At 45.1% G+C, this 17426-nt stretch overlaps 2 protein-coding genes across 3 annotated transcripts in view; one reads left to right on the plus strand and one right to left on the minus strand.

Annotated features, from left to right (window-relative positions):
- The window catches only part of PPHLN1 (periphilin 1), a 58352-nt gene extending 54875 nt beyond the window's left edge, over nucleotides 1–3477 (plus strand). For both annotated transcript variants that reach the window (XM_088524132.1, XM_088524133.1), the window contains exon 9: nucleotides 3254–3477. In XM_088524132.1, the coding sequence (XP_088380258.1) occupies nucleotides 3254–3463 (210 nt within the window). In that variant the 3' untranslated portion in view covers nucleotides 3464–3477. The remainder of the gene's footprint in view (nucleotides 1–3253) is intronic.
- A 5550-nt stretch (nucleotides 3478–9027) lies between these two features.
- On the minus strand, nucleotides 9028–17115 carry PRICKLE1 (prickle planar cell polarity protein 1). The gene is made up of 7 exons (XM_010221247.2): nucleotides 16936–17115; nucleotides 14540–14653; nucleotides 13505–13642; nucleotides 12817–13020; nucleotides 12095–12281; nucleotides 11089–11952; nucleotides 9028–9997 (listed from the first exon to the last, which is right to left on the minus strand). Exons 1-7 carry the CDS (start codon nucleotides 17065–17067, stop codon nucleotides 9141–9143), a joined length of 2496 nt encoding a protein of 831 aa, XP_010219549.2. The 5' UTR covers nucleotides 17068–17115; the 3' UTR covers nucleotides 9028–9140.
- Nucleotides 17116–17426: the final 311 nt, after the last annotated feature.

Consider the following 17426-nt stretch of genomic DNA (forward strand, 5'->3'; position numbering starts at 1 on the left):
TTTTCAAAGAGAACTTGAGTTTAGTTTATGCACATTTTCATAGGTAAATCAACTTAAAATTTTTGTTTTTCAATAGAACAACTGTTGCTGCACCTCCTTCATCTGCTTGTTAAAAGTGCTCCACGTTTTTTCCATTATGCTTGTGCTGTAGCTTAGATCAGAGAATAAAAACATGTTGTGGCCTCAGTAAATGATCACCCTGTGGCTTTAGATGTTTTTAGGATTACCTGACATGTGTATCAGACAGAATAACCATGCTGTTGGTATCATTCCCTTTCTTGTCTTTCAGTACTGAAATATTATTTCTTCTTTCCTCACACATGGAATCATTTTCAGTGTTGAATCCCAGATGTTTACAGATGAGTTTTCCGTGGTCTGGGCTCAAAATCAATATCTGTTGGAATTTTAAGGATATGGCTGCTTTGAAACAGTGGGTCACAAGTTCCTCCACTCCTCTCCTACAACAAAGAGTTGGTTTTTAGCAAGTGACTTGGCTTGTTCAAAGTCTTTGATGCCCTTCCCTTTTCCTCGAACTTCACATTCTCGGCCTATTTCCCAGAAATAGCTGCCGCCTCCTCTGCAGAGAAGGTGGATTTTAGTATCTAAGGCCACCATCTTCTTTTGCAAGAGCTTTGAGTGCTTTTGCATGCTTGGCAAATAGCTGTGTGCGCCGAGCAGCCGCGGTGCTGCCGCCTGTGGTTGACACGTCTGCTCGTCTCTGGGGGCTGCTTGTGTCATTCGCTGGCTCCAGGGAGAAACTGGTTTGTGAAGCTCCTGTCTGCACCTCACTGCAGGTCTCAGTTCTGTCAGTTGTGCTGATGAGTCTGTTTTTAGAATTCAATCATTAAACTTGCATTAATCATGGGCGATTTAAATAGGACTTCTTTCAGTGATGCAATCGCTGTGGCAGCTCTAGCAGTGGGTTTATCAGCACAGCTTGGGAGGAGGCAGGGGCGGGAGGAGGGTCAGAATTAGCAGCCAGGATAGAAAATTAGTTGAAAGAACATTATTCACATGCTTGTTGGTACAGGAGTTGGACTCACAGAATGGCTGAGGTGGGAAGGGACCTCTGGAGATCATCTAGTCCAACCTCCAGCTCCAGCAGGGACACCTAGAGCACGTGGAACAGGGTCACGTTTCCTGTGTTTTCTCTTGCTAGATTTTCCTTCCTGCCCTTTTCCCTTATTTTGGGTATACCATCTTTGCTGTTGTTTTTTAAGAGGTCTTCTGCCACAAAAAAACTAATACAGCTGCAGTTTGCAGTTTGTTATGTCATTACATGACTTCTCTGTCTCCAGATATCATGATGACGACAATAACGATGGCTGTCTTGATTCTCCTTTGAGTCTCCTGTTGTGGACATTTTGGGGGAGAAAAAAAACACAGAATTGTTACCTGGATTAGGCTAATATTTACATGTAAGGATCAAAGAATTATACCCGTGTCAGCTCCCTGTGGCATGTGTGGGATAAATAGGCAATAGTGCTACTTGTCCTGCTTTGAAGCGCTGTTAAAGGCAGACGCTGCCTTCTGCCAGACCCCCTGGGAGCCTCCGCGTTGCCAGAGGCAGAGCTGAGCGGCCGGGGTCGCTGGTAGCGCCGGTGCTTCCCTCGTGTGGGGCCGCCCGCGCCGGGCGCGTTCAGCTGCGGGGGGCGTCCGCTCGTGACGTGAGCGCCTCAGACGTGGCGGAACAGAGACCCGTGCGAGCGGGAAAGGGAGGTTTCGGACTGCTGCACCCGAAACATCGCGGCTCCGCGCGTGGAAGCTGAACCGTCAGGAACGACTCTGTGAAGGGGCTTTCAGGCTGGCTGCGAGCGCCTGGAAGGAGGGAGGCCTCCAAGCCCCAATACCTGTCGTATGGCTAATCAGAGACAGCGTTTTCCCTGAACTTTTACCTTAGAAAGAATCTGAAAAAAAAAAAAGAAAAGAAAATTTGCTCTGTTTGAAGTCCTCTCAGTGCCATATTTCACTAGGTGTGAAAAATGAACTCTGCGAGAGTCTGCATTCCTTATTATTTTGCTGCGGAAAAAACTAAATCTACAAAGCAGAAAATGAACCCAATATCAGAAAAAAATAGCATGTACTTGCTGTCTTCTCTTGTAGGTTATTTAGCTCAACTTTGTTTTGGCTTGCTCTCTTCTTTTGGACTTATTAATCTCTCTTGAAAATTAGTTCCCCCCGAAAGGCTCTCTTTTATTTGTCAGCTAGGGTTTGAAAAATGAGGCTTGTTTTAAACAGCTGTAAAATGTTTGACATCAAACATTTCAAAATGGTCATTCTTAAAGGCATTAATTAATGTTTTTCGGAGAACATTAGTGGGCAGAGTGCTTTTTTTTTCTTTTTTTTTTTTCCTGTTCTCCTGGCATGAGTATTCTTGAGCTCCCTTGGCCTTTCCCTATGAATACAACCAAACTTTTTTCTTGACAAGGAATTAATGACATATGGTTATATTGTGTCTGTAATTTAGATAAATGTGGGAGGACTGTGTTATGTAAAAAAACACGAGTTCTAGCACAAGAACCCTGCAGTCTTCCAAAAGGAAATTGAGCAAAAGGATGTGAAAATGAACCGTGTCTGGCAGGGGGAGAGTATCTGACACATTCCTGTTGTGGTGCGGGCTCGGATTGATGAGCTTAGCTGGAACTTGCAAGAAAAGGCCACTGACTTGCTGTGGAGCCGCCTGACGATGGTAGTGGGACCCATGTTGTGTGTGGGGTGAGCTGTGGTGGGAGCAGGTCCTTCCCAGGGGCTGTGTGTGGGGTGAGCAGCAACTGCTCCTTTGCAAGATGGAAGCGGGGCCACAGATCCCGCTGCCACCGTCCCTGCAGGGAGGGACAGCCCTGAGTACTGCACTGCCTGGCTAGCTGTCATTACCGGGAATAAACATCACCGGGCCTGCCCCACACAGGGTCATTCTGTATGTGCTCGCACTCTGAATCTACCTTCATCTTTCTGCTTTACTTTAACATTATTTACTAAACGCTGCTGCAAGAAGAAGTCACTTTATTGTCTTTTTCAGACATTTCTTCCAAAAACAATTATTTCTTGTATCCAGATATTTCTGAACTATGTATATTTGTATTAGAGTGGGTCAGAAGAGGGGAAAGGACAAATAGGCCCTACTGTAGACGCTCATGGTTAATCCAGTATTCATTGCTTGGTTTTGGTGCCGCAGGGGCTCTTCAGCTTGCCGAGGACCCTTGGTGTACTAATGCAGAGTCTTGCATTTAATCATCTAACTTGTTCCTTCTAGGTGTACAGACAAGACTGCGAAACCTTCGGCATGGTCGTGAAGATGCTCATCGATAAAGACCCTTCCTTGGAGAAGTCCATTCAGTTTGCCCTCCGGCAAAACCTGCACGAGATCGGTGAGCGCTGCATTGAGGAACTCAAACTCTTTATCGCCCAGTATGATGCCACCCATCAAGACTTGTCAGAACCCTTCAAGGAGGGCCCCTATTAAAGACACAAACCTGCGTGCGGACCCGGCACAGCGGCGGCGCCACAAGGAAGCCCAAGGGGAGCCCTCAGGGTGGCCGTACCCTGCTCCTGTGTCCCCTCTGCTGTGTCCCCTCCACCTCCACTCGTGACGTTTGACTCCTTTGACAAGGACGTTCTCTTTAATCATGCTGGAAAGCAACAAACTATTTTTGGAATTTTTACACAGTTACCTAGGAAAAAATATTCATGCTGATGTATGTACACTTGTGTTTCAGTGTTTAGAGGTATAACTAAAAGCACGGTATTTTTTATTAAAATAACAAGAAACAGCTCTTCATTTGTCAGCTTACTCAAACTATGTCATGTTTTCATAATACTGTAGGACAACTTGCAAGATTGTTCACAATTATGGTTTTGCATTATTTATTATACTTTAATTTCAAACCTCAGATTGATTTTGTAAAGGGACACTAGGGGCTCTGCCTGTAGACCCTGACTGCCGCAGCCCCTTCCCCTGCCCCGTGTGAGATGTGACACATTTTTGCTTTTTAATTGCAGGTTCTGCAAATGCCTTTCAGATTTTGGTATTTCCTGGGTTGTGAGTCATTATTAGTTAGCAGTATTATGTAGGATGAGTTCCTTCTTTTTGTTAATAATTGTGACTAATGTTTTACCTACCCCTTAAGTGTGGTAGCTGCAAGCAGCCTCTGGAGGGGGGAAGGTCTGGGCCCGTGCACCTCCCTCTCTCCCCTTCCCCCTTCTCACCACTCTTTTATGGGTCAATTTTAACAGTTGCAGGGCTGCATCCCAAGGGGGAGGGATTTGGGGTGTCAGGTAGGCTGGGATAATGGCTATGAGGGGCCCGTAGGATGGGTGCTCGGAGGTGAAAGCACCTGGGCCTTAGTGGGACTCCTCTGGCTGCTGCGTTATGTGCAGGTGTAAGGTGCTGCTCTGGGTTCTGAACAGTGCAGAAACTGGCAGAATTTGAATCATAATCACAGAGAGATAAGCACAAGCATGGCTTGCTTTAAACGCTTATACTGAAACATGCAAAACTCTCTATATTAGGACTAAGGGCTAAATGTCACCAATTCCAAAATGCACAGTATTTTTAAGTGGAAAGGCCAGCAAATTCAGCCCCTTACCCAGGAGCTTTTCAGACTCCTCAGAACACTTTGCAGAAAGGTAAACACAAGGGCAAAACCAGAACGCTTTGCAGAAAGGCAGCGACTTGGCGTCCCCAAGGGCCCTGTGTGTCCCAGCAGCTGCCGCCTGCCCATGTGGCCTGTGAGGGGATCCCTGGCCGCAGGTTCCCGAGGTGCCCGTGGTGCTGGTGTCAGGCGGCTGCTCGCGGTGCTCGGGGCGACCCGCGCGTCGCGTGGCCTCACGGGCGCTGGGAGTCTGAGGAACCCGCCCGCGCGGCCTCCTTGAGCCAACGGGGCCGCAGAGGCGGCCTGGCCTGGCCCAGCCTGTCCTGCTGCGGCACCTCGGCCTACCCTGGCCACCTGGCAGCGACAGCGCTCCCTCCGAGCAGGCATGAAACCACGCGGCCTTGCTCAGAGCAGGCGTGAAACCACGCGGCCTTGCTCAGAGCAGGCACTAAAGCAGCCACAGAGCCTTCCCAAGAAGGAGCTTCGGGCACTGCAGCGGGGAGAGTCATCAGGTTGTTACTGCTTCACCTCTCTTAGAAACATCAGCATCAACATTTTGGGTTCAAAATGCTAAGGAAAAGAAAATCATGTTTAATGTTTTTGATTTAAAATGTCCATTATGGCTGTACATTGTGCTAGGATTCTCCTTTGTTACCACAGTGAAATTTAATCAGACTTCTAAAAGGATCTTTACAGCAGTCACGTTCTTGTTTGTTTGTTTTTTCAGATTAGCTGATAGGTCAGTAAGATCTTTCAGAAGTTTCTGTTAAGCTGTTCTTAGCTTCATCTGATTTAAGAAAAAATGATTAAATTTTACTGATAAACTAAGGAGACTTGATTTTTTTCTAGATGCTGTTTCTATAAAAGGCCTAATATGCTGTTCTCATTCTTGAGTAATAATGTTCCTGTTTTGCTTGTTCCGTGCTTGTCCTTATGTTAAATGTTCATGCTTGAGCCTCTGCGGTGTATGCTTTGTGTTGCTTTGAGTAAAGTATTACGCCAGTCACTTATTTTAAAAGCAAGAAACAGGACTTTTATTCTTGCTTCCTCTAGAAACAGACCTACACTTTGCATTGGTACAAAAACAAATCCAAAAAAGTTGAGGACAGCCTTGACGGGGCTCCTGAAAGGGGCAGGAAAGGTAGAAGGAACCAGAGGCTGTGCTGGAGAAGAGGCAAGAAGCACAAGGAGCAACTTGCATTCTTGGCTACCTTAATATCTCTTGCAAACAAACCTTTCAGCACTCACAAATGTGCCGATAAATAAAAAGGGGAAGAGGAAAGGGCAGGAAGGGAGCGTGGAAACTCGTTGCTGATGCTGGGGCATCTGTGAGGGCTTCTCCAAATGGACCTGTTTATTACATCTCAGTGGGTGACTTGCATCGCTGTAGCTGTGAAGGCGGTTCATGGTTCATATCCCTTCTGGGGCCTGTGCAGCCCTTTGACGAGGGCAAGGGATGGCCCTGGCACCTCAGTTAGTTACTGCCGCCAGAGTGTAAGCTGCTCTTGGAACAGGGGACTAGATCTGCTTGCTGTGCGGGTAGGAGGTGCTGTATCCCATATCTACCTGTATCTTTAAAAATAAATAATGGATTAGGAGCATTTTCCAAAAGAACCAATAAAAAACAATGAAGTAGAAGAAATCTATTATGTCAAGCTGAAGGGAGAAAAAAAAAAAAAAAAAAAAGTTGTATGGTCATCTTTCGGCCTGCACCTTTAGGCTGACAGTGAAACGGGTGTTCTGTATTTCTAGTCATTTCTTGACATGACTCTGGCCTAGCAGCGTATTCCTCAGTAAAACATGACTCTCCAAATGCTCCTCATGTCACTTAGCTAGTGGACGTCCCAAGCCCAGCATAGGCCGCGGGAGTGACTTGCTGTGGGAGATGGAAGCTGGAGCTGGCAAAGCTGCCACTGCGGCAGAAGGGAAGGAGGAAGGAAAAGGGAAGGGAGTGAGAGCCCTGCTGCCCGCCTGGCGCGTGCACACTCTCCTCTAGGAGAGGAAAGAACGGGACTAGTTCAGCCACTGCTGCGCAAATCACAGGGGCATGGGAGGAGTGTCTTTCAGTTCAGGTTTGGGGATCTAGGTGGAAGTAGTGGGAGAATTACCCCTGCGCAGAGCTTGTCCCCGACGCGCCGCCGTGAGTCGCACTCACGTGCACATTTGGGATAAGGAGCCACCCGGCAGCGCTGTGGGGAGGCTCCGCTGCCCCTGCGGCCCTGCTCGCCCATGAGCCGCTTCGGCAGGCGCCTGAGGAGGGCCTGAGAGCTGCAGCGACCCCCGCGCTTGCTCCCACAGGGACCTGGCAGAGGCTCCTGGGCAGCCGAATTGGGACACACGGATGGGACGGGGTGGCACGGGGGTCGCTGCTTGAGGCCATGGTCACCCCCCAGGGCATGTGGGCGCTGCCTGCCCCGTGCAACAGGCACGAGAGGCACCGGCTCCAGCTGGAGCCGGGTCTGCCAGGGCCACCACGCGGGCTCCAGGCCGCGCATGGGCCCTGCTGCGTAGCAGCACGGAGGGCCTTGCAGCAGCTTCCACGTAGTAAAAACTTGTCCTGGAAAAGCTATTTCTGGCGTGGCTGCGATCTCTGCGCATAAAGGAACTTTTTCTTGTTTCTCCCTGAGAAATACAAGCAAGGACCTGCTGGTTTGGTCTACGCCCAGGTATGGGCGAGTTTTCTGCGGTGTCCACGTGTCCGTCCCTAACTTCCAGCTGCTTGTAGCTACGGACACACTGTCCTCAGTACACAATGGCAATTACAGGCATGGGTGCCAGAGGTTCCTTATAAGAAACATGTTATTATTTCATTAAATACTGCTGATGAGGTGATTAAAAAGCTTCAGCATTTACTCCTCCTATTGGCAAACGTCACTATTTACTCAAGTAACAAATTTCTGCACTTTAAATTATAATAAACTTTATGTTTTAAATAACATAGGTCCTGCTCCCCCTGCTGAAGCAGCTTCTGAGGTTACACCTACTACTTTTTATAAAGCTTTTTGCTGCACATGCATTGCAGGAGCCGCCGGCATCGCTCTCCCTTCAAGTAGGTCCCACTGCGACGCTCCCTTGGGGCAGGGGAGGGAATAAGGAGACAACCACATCCAGGGGAGCTGCAGCCTTGTTGTACGGGTATATTCCATGTTTGGGTGGTTTTACATTTATGTAGTTTACATTTTGCTTGACCCATAAATAACAGTTGCAAGATTAAAAGGGCCATAGTTCAGAGAGTATTTACATAGCCCCACCATGCATACAGAGCTTTTAATACCTAGGAGACAAAATTAAGATGTTTTACACGAAACATTTTAAAACATTTTTATACTTAAAACCCCTGACTAAAATACAAGTGATATTTCATCCATAATGCTGCTGTTAAACCCCTAACCAATCTAGCTTGATCGTGTAGCAAACTTTTTTTCAAATTCAGGGATATAAAAATACTTGACTTTTAAAATTTTAACTGTACAATATGTACATTAGTATTTGCACCGTTAAATTATGAATACACTTTAGCCTATGAAATACTACATTATAAATACCGATGTTTTCCATTTAGGATTGCAGCTAATTAATACATTCTAAAACCTGGACAATGCGTTTCAGATTCGGAGCCTCATCCCGTAAGTCCTTGGGCGAACGTGGGCGGCAGAGGCGGCTTCACGGAGGGCGGCGGCGCCGCAGGCCTCGGCGGAGGCTCCCGCGCACGTCCGCGGCCCCGGCCCTGCCAACATGCGGCAGGAGGACGAGGAGAGGACGCAGGAGGCATCGCTGCCCCGCGGGGGCTGTTACTGCTGGACTTGGAGCCATCACAGCTAACTTGGTTCAATTCTAAAAGCACTGAATGAGTGTCTCCTTGAGCCGGCAAAGCCCTTGCCCTACCCTGGGCTCGAAATCTTAAAAGGGAAGGGAAACTGTGAAAATCCCAAGTCACTTACTGCTGCTTTAGGATATACCAGGGCCTCGAGCACTTCAACCACCATCTCTGACTGCTGCCTCCTCAGGAGAGGATCGTTTTGGATTTTCCCAAAGTAAGTTCCAGTTCCTGTAGAGAAACTGTGAGGAGGAAGAGGGACTTCACAAAGGGAGAAGAGGCGCAGGGCAGAGCCCTCGGTCTTATGGTGAGAAAAGGACAGTCAAAGACCCCTGGGTGGGTGAAGCGAGAGGCAGAGAGGACAGACAGTTTTATTTATTGATCTTTGTGTATCTCTCCTGTCAGATTAGCTCAAGAGAGGTGAACAGCGAGCACAGAGCAAGTGTCTACAAAATGTCTGTGTCAAGAGCTGCCACCGTGTACTGCACTGAAGAATTCGGACAGCTGAAACGCAATATTAGAAACCTAGCAGTATCTGAGCAGATCATCATTTGGCAGAGTGACATTTCTTACTGATATTTTTAACAATGTAAACTCTGGTGGGGTTATAATTTACACTGGCAAAGCATTAAGAACCTTAGCAACTTGCCTAAGTACAATTATTAATATAAAAAGACGTGGTTCAGACTGTAGCTACAGAATTGCCTGGTCTTCCCAACAGTTAAAATGAATTAAGAAATTATGCAATTTTTCCCTTTGTGTCCCCTCTTCTTCTTTGATTTGGTTGTCCTTTGTCCAATCTGAGAACTAGATAACGCAGTAGTTGGACTAGAAAGGTCATCTGTGTAGTATGGATATCTCAGTGACCGTGGCTGTGGAATGGGCTGTCCTAAGAAATATCCTTCCTCTTCAGAATCAGATGACGAGGATGAAGTCGAGCACCAAGAGTCATCTTCGTCACCATATAATCCATAAAATCTGTCAACCATTCGATTTCGCAGTGCATAATCAGAAGCGGTATGGGCATACTGACCATACAGCTCCCCATTCTGAATGTATGCCTGAATCTCACGGGAGCTTTTATTTTGAATGAATTTTTCATGATCCCGAGGAGAGTAGAAACGAAACCTTTCCTTTGGAGAACACCTTCTCTCTGCGGCCAAGTTAAGTGCGTTATCGGAGCGAGATTTCCTGCTTCTTCTGCGATGATGATGAGGCCGACTTCCACGCTCTTCAAAATGATAAACCCGCCTCCGAGTCCTCTCACTCATTGGGGGTTGCCTAATTTCCACGTTCTCGTAACTGCCATTATCAATAACATCATCTGAAAACTTCACTTGCTGCGGTCGGGACTGGGATTTGGATCTCCTCAGCACGGGCAGGTGCACTGGCTTCTCCTCTGGCAGCGCCTTCTCCTGGCACAGCTCTGAGCTCAGGCTCTTCAAGGACTCCGTGCTGCGGTGGAGCATCGAGGAGTTCAGCGTGCCCATGTTGCTCATCTTCTCGCAGTCCTCACCCTCCAGCTCCTGAAAGGTCTGCAAGGAGTAGAGAGACGGCCGGGACTTGCTCTCCCCGTCCAGCGAAGCCCCTGTGGTGGCAGGAGGAAGCAGAACACCAGAGTGAGCAGCGAATCAGAGAGAGAAGCACTGAAATGAACTAGTAGACTAAAATAATAGAAATGTCTTTCCGCTACGACAGGCCTTATTACTGATTTAGAGCTATTCGTAGTGGATTAGCTGCAAGGAAGAATAAGCGGTAGTGGGTTTTGTTTTGTGTTAATTACAAAGAGGCCTTATAGTAATCCAAAAATGTTTTTACTTGACTTAAAGTATTTGCTCTGATTGATAGCCAAAGAACGAGCTAACTGTAGGGACATCAAGTGGCGAAGAAGCTAAACGAGTGTAAAACATTTAAGCTGCTCTAATAGACACAAAAACATGCTTCTAAGAGGCAGCATTATTTTAATATATTCCACAATCCTTGCTTGCCATTTTTAAGGCTAAAATATCTCATGATTCTAGTAATGCCACATTCTATATTCCAGCCATTTCCAGTGTTTCTGGAGGAGGAGAGACCAGGGAGGCACACACTGAAGTGCGCACTGCGTGTTTGACTTTTATCCTTGTGGCTAATTTCAATCAAGTTTGACGAGAGGTTCACACAAGTGGATTGTCAGTGTCTCTCTAGTCAAAGGGCAGAGCTAATCTCCTAAGGCTCTCTCCTATGGCTGGGAGGCTACCATCGACTCAGATTTTCTGCCTAGTTTTTACAGGTAAACCAGGCAGTTACCTGAAGCCTTTTGTAAAGTGCCTTTAATATTATTCTAGTATGTGATGCAACTTTTTGTATTTAACTTATCAAACTGATAAACAAAAGCATAAACAATTTTTAACTTACTTGTGGTAGTTTGTATATCTAACATAGCACAAGACCATTCTTTTCTGCTTAACATTATGGGGGGCTCATTATAAGCAATGGAAAGAGCTAGACTGTCCTAATTTAAATAGCAGAATTTATTTTGTAGTACAATATGTGCTTGATAAAAGCTATCACTTCTTCATTAATAGACACTGCTCGCTACTAAGACCTTTTAAAAATTACAAATACAAGAAACCTGAATTCAATACATCCCACCATGCTTTTCTGACCTCTATCAACACCGCTTGATTTTCCCGTTACCTGTTATGTTAGACAAAGCCAAAGAATCCATTGAGTCCCGGACACTTTGTTCTTGCTGCTTCAGGTCAGACAGACACTCCAGGGAGCCCTCGTACCACGCCGGCTGGTCATGCACATACCCAGCAGCCCCAGGCTCCATGTCCAGCTCCTGGATTTTCCTGCTGCTGCCAGGGCCCGGGTGGCTGCCGTAGGCAGAGTCGCCCAAGCCATCCTGCGACTGGGCCCAGTACATGTCAGACTGGTACTTTTTACTTGCTAGGCTGGGGTTATTTTTTTTCAAGTCCAGCTTGCTCTTGACCATGCTGTCAGAAATCCAGTGCTCGCCTGCCCGAACGTCCGCTTCGGCAGGCTGCTGGAAGAGGCTTTTATCCCCAAACTTGAGGAGCAGTTGGGTCATGTAGTCTTCATGCTCAGCCCATTCTTCAGGGTCTTCAGGCATTTCTTGCTCTACCCTTCCTTTCCAGAAGTCTTCGTTAGCGAAGCCTGCCCCTTGCCTTGAAAGACTCAAGTCATCCAGCTTACGAGAGAGAGTGTCCTCTGCATTGCTTGAAAGACCAGGAAATTTGTAATTGAGAGCAGGTGACAAAAGCAGGGACTGGCGGCACTGGTCGGCCGAGCGGCTGCTCTTTCCCATCCGGACGCTCCTCCTGGAGTCTCTGGATCGGGCAGACTGAAAGGCAGAATCGGACGAGTCGGAGGCATGAACATCTTCTCCCAGGCTGCAGGTTTTTGAGCAATAAATCTGCCCTTGCTTCGGAAGGAAGGGGCAGCCAAGCAAGGAGGTCTTGCACTGAGCACAGGAGAAGCAGGTCTCCGTGGCGTGCCAGTGCTGCCCGTCGTAGGTCATCTGAGCGTGGTCAACTCCTAGAAAGGGGGAGAAGGCAACACGTTGGTTCTCTAAAGAAACTACTTGTACAACCCAAGACTTTTGAAATGTGAAATCGGCTTATAAATTGGCTCTCATTTGATTTTTACGTTACAAAATGCCTAAGAAGGGCCTCTTTACCGATGTGCTCCCCACAGGTCTCGCAGTATTCTGCGTAGAGAGATTCGAAGCAGTTACAGCAGAAGGGCCTCCCGTCCTTCATGATGTAGCGCTGCCCGCCCAGGATGGTTTCACACTCCAGGCAGCAGAAGTGCTTCATGTGCCAGTGGCGACCCTCCGCTTCTGTGCATTCATCAGCAAAAATGATCTGCAAAACCATAAAAGAAAACTTTTTGTTAGGTGACCTAAACCTCAATTCAGGACACAGAACAAGTACAATATCCATTCTGAATAGTTAACGGACCAAATAATTAATTCAGTTTTATTTTAGCTGCATTGTGAATACAAAGAGACAAAAACCTTTTGTTGTACTCTAATCTCTTATAAAAAAAAGAAAGAAAAATGATACTTTTTAAAGAACATGAGAACTTGAACAATTGAAAAGCTTGCAGTTATGAGAGCATCCTGGCATATTTGTACAGATCCTTTTTCTAATTCAGTGTACAAAATTCAATTATAGCTACGAGCAATTATGTGTTTTCTAAATACAATCACATTGCTTGTGGTATTAAGAAATGAAGCAACCTTCAGCTTCAAACATAGCTTTCAAACATATCTCTGCACCAGACTCTTTCTTGTAAAAGGGGATTCATGAGAAGCCAGTCACTGCCCAAGCAGGCAGTGCGGTTTGTCAGTTAAGCAATAATAGATTTGTGGACTGACATGACATGTAAGTTACTTACCTCATCACATGCTGAACACCGAGGTTTAAGAAGTTCAGCATGGTGCCTGCCACAGTGAATTTTTCCATCTTGGTAGAAGTAGATTAGGTCAACAAGAAGCTCGTTACACGTGTAGCACACGAAGCACGAGGGGTGCCAGCACACACCAGGCCCGGCTCTCGAGGCAAAGACGGCGACTTCCCCACCGTTTACCTTGGTGCCGCACTAGGAGCAAAGCCAGAAGGAGAACTCACTTCCCACCCCAGGCCACCAGCCTCGGGCACACGCTTACGCCATGTTCCAAGCACCAGACCCAGTAAACAGCTCTTATGCCAAAGTTTGGTCGAAAGGAAAAGAAAAATGCTTAATTCTTAATCTTGGAACAGACAAATTCTGTGCATCAACAAACCTTTTACGAATAGAAGTTTATTTTATACACAGAAATAATTTTACATGTATGCCTGATTTTCATATGTGTTTTTTTAATAAGAATCAACAGCAGCTTTTTTTGGTAGGAAATACATCACATATTCAGTACATTCCTAATTATGTTTTGTTTTGCACTACCTTCGTTATATTTATGTGCAGCTTTAAGAATATTCTAATTTTCTTTTCAGAGCTCAAACATAAACCTACTTTTAATATCAAGATATTGAAGTCTTAAATTATTCACCCAGTCAGTTCGCCTGGGGCACTAGTAGCACGTTACCTGCTCGCACACCGCGTGCATCACAGCTCTGGAGAGCAGTTTGATCGTGCCTCTGCCAAGGGCCTCCTTCTTGCGCTGAGAACTGAACATCTGCAGCTCCTTCTTTTCTTCTTCACTTAAAGACTGGCAGTATCTCACCTGCCACAAAAAAAAAAAAAAAAGAACATACTTTAGATAATAAGATTTTTAAATTATATGCATTACATACATATTATATATGCATATATATGTGCATATATACTTATATAACATATATTACATATATATATAAAATAACTAAGCAAACATATGCAAGACATTAGGCATGCTGGCAATCATTATTAAACTTTTCCAGCTTGTCTTCTCTGCAGTCTTTATTTTTAGTTAGTATAGTATAATACAAGCCTTGTAGAGAGAGATATCTTGCATTTGAAAAAAATACATACCAAATGAAAAAGCAGTCCAGGCAGAAAATAGTATTTTAAAGAGGCATCCAAAAACCCTTGCTACACTAAAGTAGTTGAATGAAGCTAAAATCAATCACAGCCACAACAGTCATTTGGATTTATGGCTAAATGCCCACAATCAAACTCAGTAGTGCAGTACACACAAGATCTCAAAGTACTGACCCCCCCCCGCCTTCCTGCCCGCCCCCACCACAAAGAGTTTGTTTGTTATTTCCACTTCTCCCCCAGATTACGCCGCATATCTGAGGTGCGAGGCGTTTACTACCACAAAGCATCCTTTCTGTGCACTACAATGCAATCCCAGGAATTTGAGGTTCCTGGTAATTGGTGGGTGGCTGCAAACACTATAAAACCGACTTGTGTGAAGTTTATTGCACCGACACCAACCTTCCCAACAGGCAAAGGCAGTGTCCTTCCAGACAGCTCTTATCTAGTGCAGCCAAACAAAGGAGGCAGTGTCCGCACCACGGGGCTTCAGGGGCTGGATGCCCTGGCAAGCGGCAATTTGGGCTTGTCATAAATGCACGGGTAGGTAATCCTCAGGTAAAAGAGGCAGGCAGCACCGTTCCTCTGTAAGCTCCATACTTACCTCATTATCGTGCGGTGGCAGCTGATAGAGCAGCTGTTTAATTCGGTGTTTCTCTCCAGGGCTGTTAATGTAAGGGACCTTGTCCTCTGGCAGGCAGGCAAAATAGAGCTGGACCTGAATAGGAGACAGGCAGAACTCAGACCAGAGACACCTATCACCAAACCCTGCAACATCAGGGTTCCCTCTGCTACCATCTCGCCTCAGGTCTTCCTTACAAAGCGAAAGGGACATGCTGCATTAGAGCCATGACAGGATTTGCGCTGAAAATACGAGACCCAGAGGAATGAACTCAGCAAACCTGAATTGCCTCTGATACAGCTTAGCACCCAGCTGCTGAATTGCTTTTCTGGAATGCAATTTGCAGTGACAATTAGGGGTATCATAAATTATGCACATTTAATGTTCTCATTATTGCCACCCCCTTCGGGGCTGGTCACCGAGCCTGTTGAAATTCCAAGTTCCCTTGTGCAATTTACCACACCGAGGCATGAAGCTTTCCAGAAAACAGCCGCTATATAAACACATTTAATTTGCTCTGTGCATTTTACACGTTGCTGAGACAAAAGCTGTTTTGTAGTCTCCTGCTGCTCAGGTTCGTCCCCAGCATCAGCCTTCATTGCTTCCATGTGAGCTTTGGGGAGAAGACAGAAACACCCTTCCCTCGGGAGGAGGCTGCCTCCAGCCACAGTTCAATCAGACACAAATTAACTATGAAATTTTCATGGGCTGCACACACGCTCTAAAAACCTACTTGGAAATATTTTCAGATCAATCTCCACTCTTTTTATTCTTTTCAGAAGAAAATTATGACAGGAAAACTGTAATGAATACTATGACAAAGCCCAATGGCAAAAAATATTTTTGTGGAACAGCTACAGATTTATTGTTTTTCCTATGCAGTTTCCAGCTTGTCACAAGGCCTGGGGCAGTAAATAAGACCCGACTATTGGCAAAAATATTACTTGCCATCCAGATTTAAATAATGCTTAGGTCAACAGCTTATTACTGTACAAGATAGATGAAAAAGGAGGCAGTAATCAGTCACTTGACTGAGGAAGCAATCAAAATTATATGGGAAAGCTTGCACGAAACATTATTTGGCTTTCATTTATCCAACATTTTAACATCAGAAGTCTACTGTAAGCCCATTTACTACTGATTGTATTGAACGAAGCTGCAGGATAAACTAACAACTTGCAGTAAAGAGGAAGCTTGTAAAGACACTGTATGTCTGTTTCTTTGTTATACTGTTTTCAGTGTGCATATATTCTTCCTAAAAAAGGATCTGTAATACGTTTCAGTAGCTGGAATATAAGGAAATTAAATAAACTGAATTTACTTAATTGTTCTGGCTAAATGTTAACTTGCTGAGTTTGTGAGGATTCTTATATATATATTCTAAAGTGAGAAAAACAATTTCACTAAATAACAGTTTATTTGCCACCGCTGCTAACTTGTTAAATTATTCATGATTAAAAAAAAAATCTCTACATAGTAAAAATGAGGCATCTTTTGTGTCCTCATAACTACGGACTGTATTAACTGACCAGCTGGATGGGAGTTGCTCTCCCTCCTTTTGCAGAAAGTCACTATAGCCCTTTAACACCATATGCCCATTTAACATTTAAGTTCAACTCCTGGATATTACTGAATATACCTTTTCAGTACAATTGCAAGATCATTAAAGGGCTGTTATTGGAGTTTCATTTCAATCATGCCGAGCAACTTGCTCCCTGATAATTTAACTTGTATTTCCATTAGTGTTACGTTCTAATAGACAAGGAGGAAAGGGAGTAGAGAGAAGAGAACTGCACAGCAGTTCCCAAGCCGCAAGTGGCAGCTCCAGTGAACGTATGAGAGAAATCTTGGCATGAATCCTGGCAGACACACAGTTATTTAAACAAATGTGAAATATGTTAGCAATTGTCAAAATGACAGAATACTTTCATTTGTGTGCGCTATGGTAACATTCATTTGTCTAGATGTCAAATCCCTAATATTTAGGCAGAGGGTTGTACAAAACCAGTTAAGTACTAACTAAATAATACAATGCCACAAGGTATGCCATGACCATAAATTTAACCAAGTAACTTATTTCAAAGGGAAAGTGAGTGTTCTCTATGCTGCGTTGATTCTACAATATATACTTGTGTGACACACATTTATTGAAAATACTCAGCTAAAAACATTTTTTAATATATTCCTGAATGACCAGGATTTTAGGCTCCCTTAAGACTGTCTAACTGAAATATAAAACAATACAAGAAGCTAAAGGTTTTAAGAATAACCTTAAGACTTGTATACATATGAAAACACTTAAGACCTTCTGCAGGGTACCACTCACTGAAACAGCTCTTCTTGGAGTTGTTTTGAAAACAAAAAGCCACGGTTTGTACCTGCTCTGGTCTAAGGCCTGGTGGGACCCAGGTATATTCTTCCAAGGCACAGCCGGAGTCATCGTCAGACGTGGAGCTCCGCTGGCACCCGAAAGCAAGGCTGTTTGCTTTGGGCTCCATCTCCAGCGGCATAACGTAAGCGGGAAGCGATGAATATTTCAGCTGCAGTTCATCAAGCAGTTGATCTGCAGAAAGAGATTACCAGCGTGTTAATTAATTCGAACATGCAGTGACTAACTATGGGGTAAATAATCTTACAGCGGGTTAGTACTCCTTGTGTTGTGCAGCATTCAAAGTCATGGCAGTATCCTCACAGCTTGCTACAACCAAAAAAAAAAAAAAAAGGAAGGAAAACTAGACACACACCGTTGCTTTTAGTAACCAACACATATTTCAATATAACACTTGTTGTCCTTTGTCCTTTGCATTTCTGCTTGTTTTGAAACATTGCGGGTTAAGGAAAGACTCACGCTGAGCAGATAATAATAAAA

This window comes from Tinamus guttatus, unplaced genomic scaffold (genome assembly GCF_059628265.1).
Source record: "Tinamus guttatus ecotype Peru unplaced genomic scaffold, ASM5962826v1 Tinamus_guttatus_pri_ptg000206l, whole genome shotgun sequence".
NCBI lineage: Eukaryota > Metazoa > Chordata > Aves > Tinamiformes > Tinamidae > Tinamus > Tinamus guttatus.

Bases quoted from the DNA above. Each gene is read 5' to 3' on its own strand.
- PRICKLE1 (XM_010221247.2), bottom strand. From the start codon at position 17,067: ATGCCGCTGGAGATGGAGCCCAAAGCAAACAGCCTTGCTTTCGGGTGC. The intron at 13,643-14,539 runs GTAAGTATGGAG...TTTTTGTGGCAG, and splicing joins TGCCACCGCACGATAATGAG to GTGAGATACTGCCAGTCTTT. The intron at 13,021-13,504 runs GTAACGTGCTAC...CTTTGCTCCTAG, and splicing joins TGCACGCGGTGTGCGAGCAG to TGCGGCACCAAGGTAAACGG.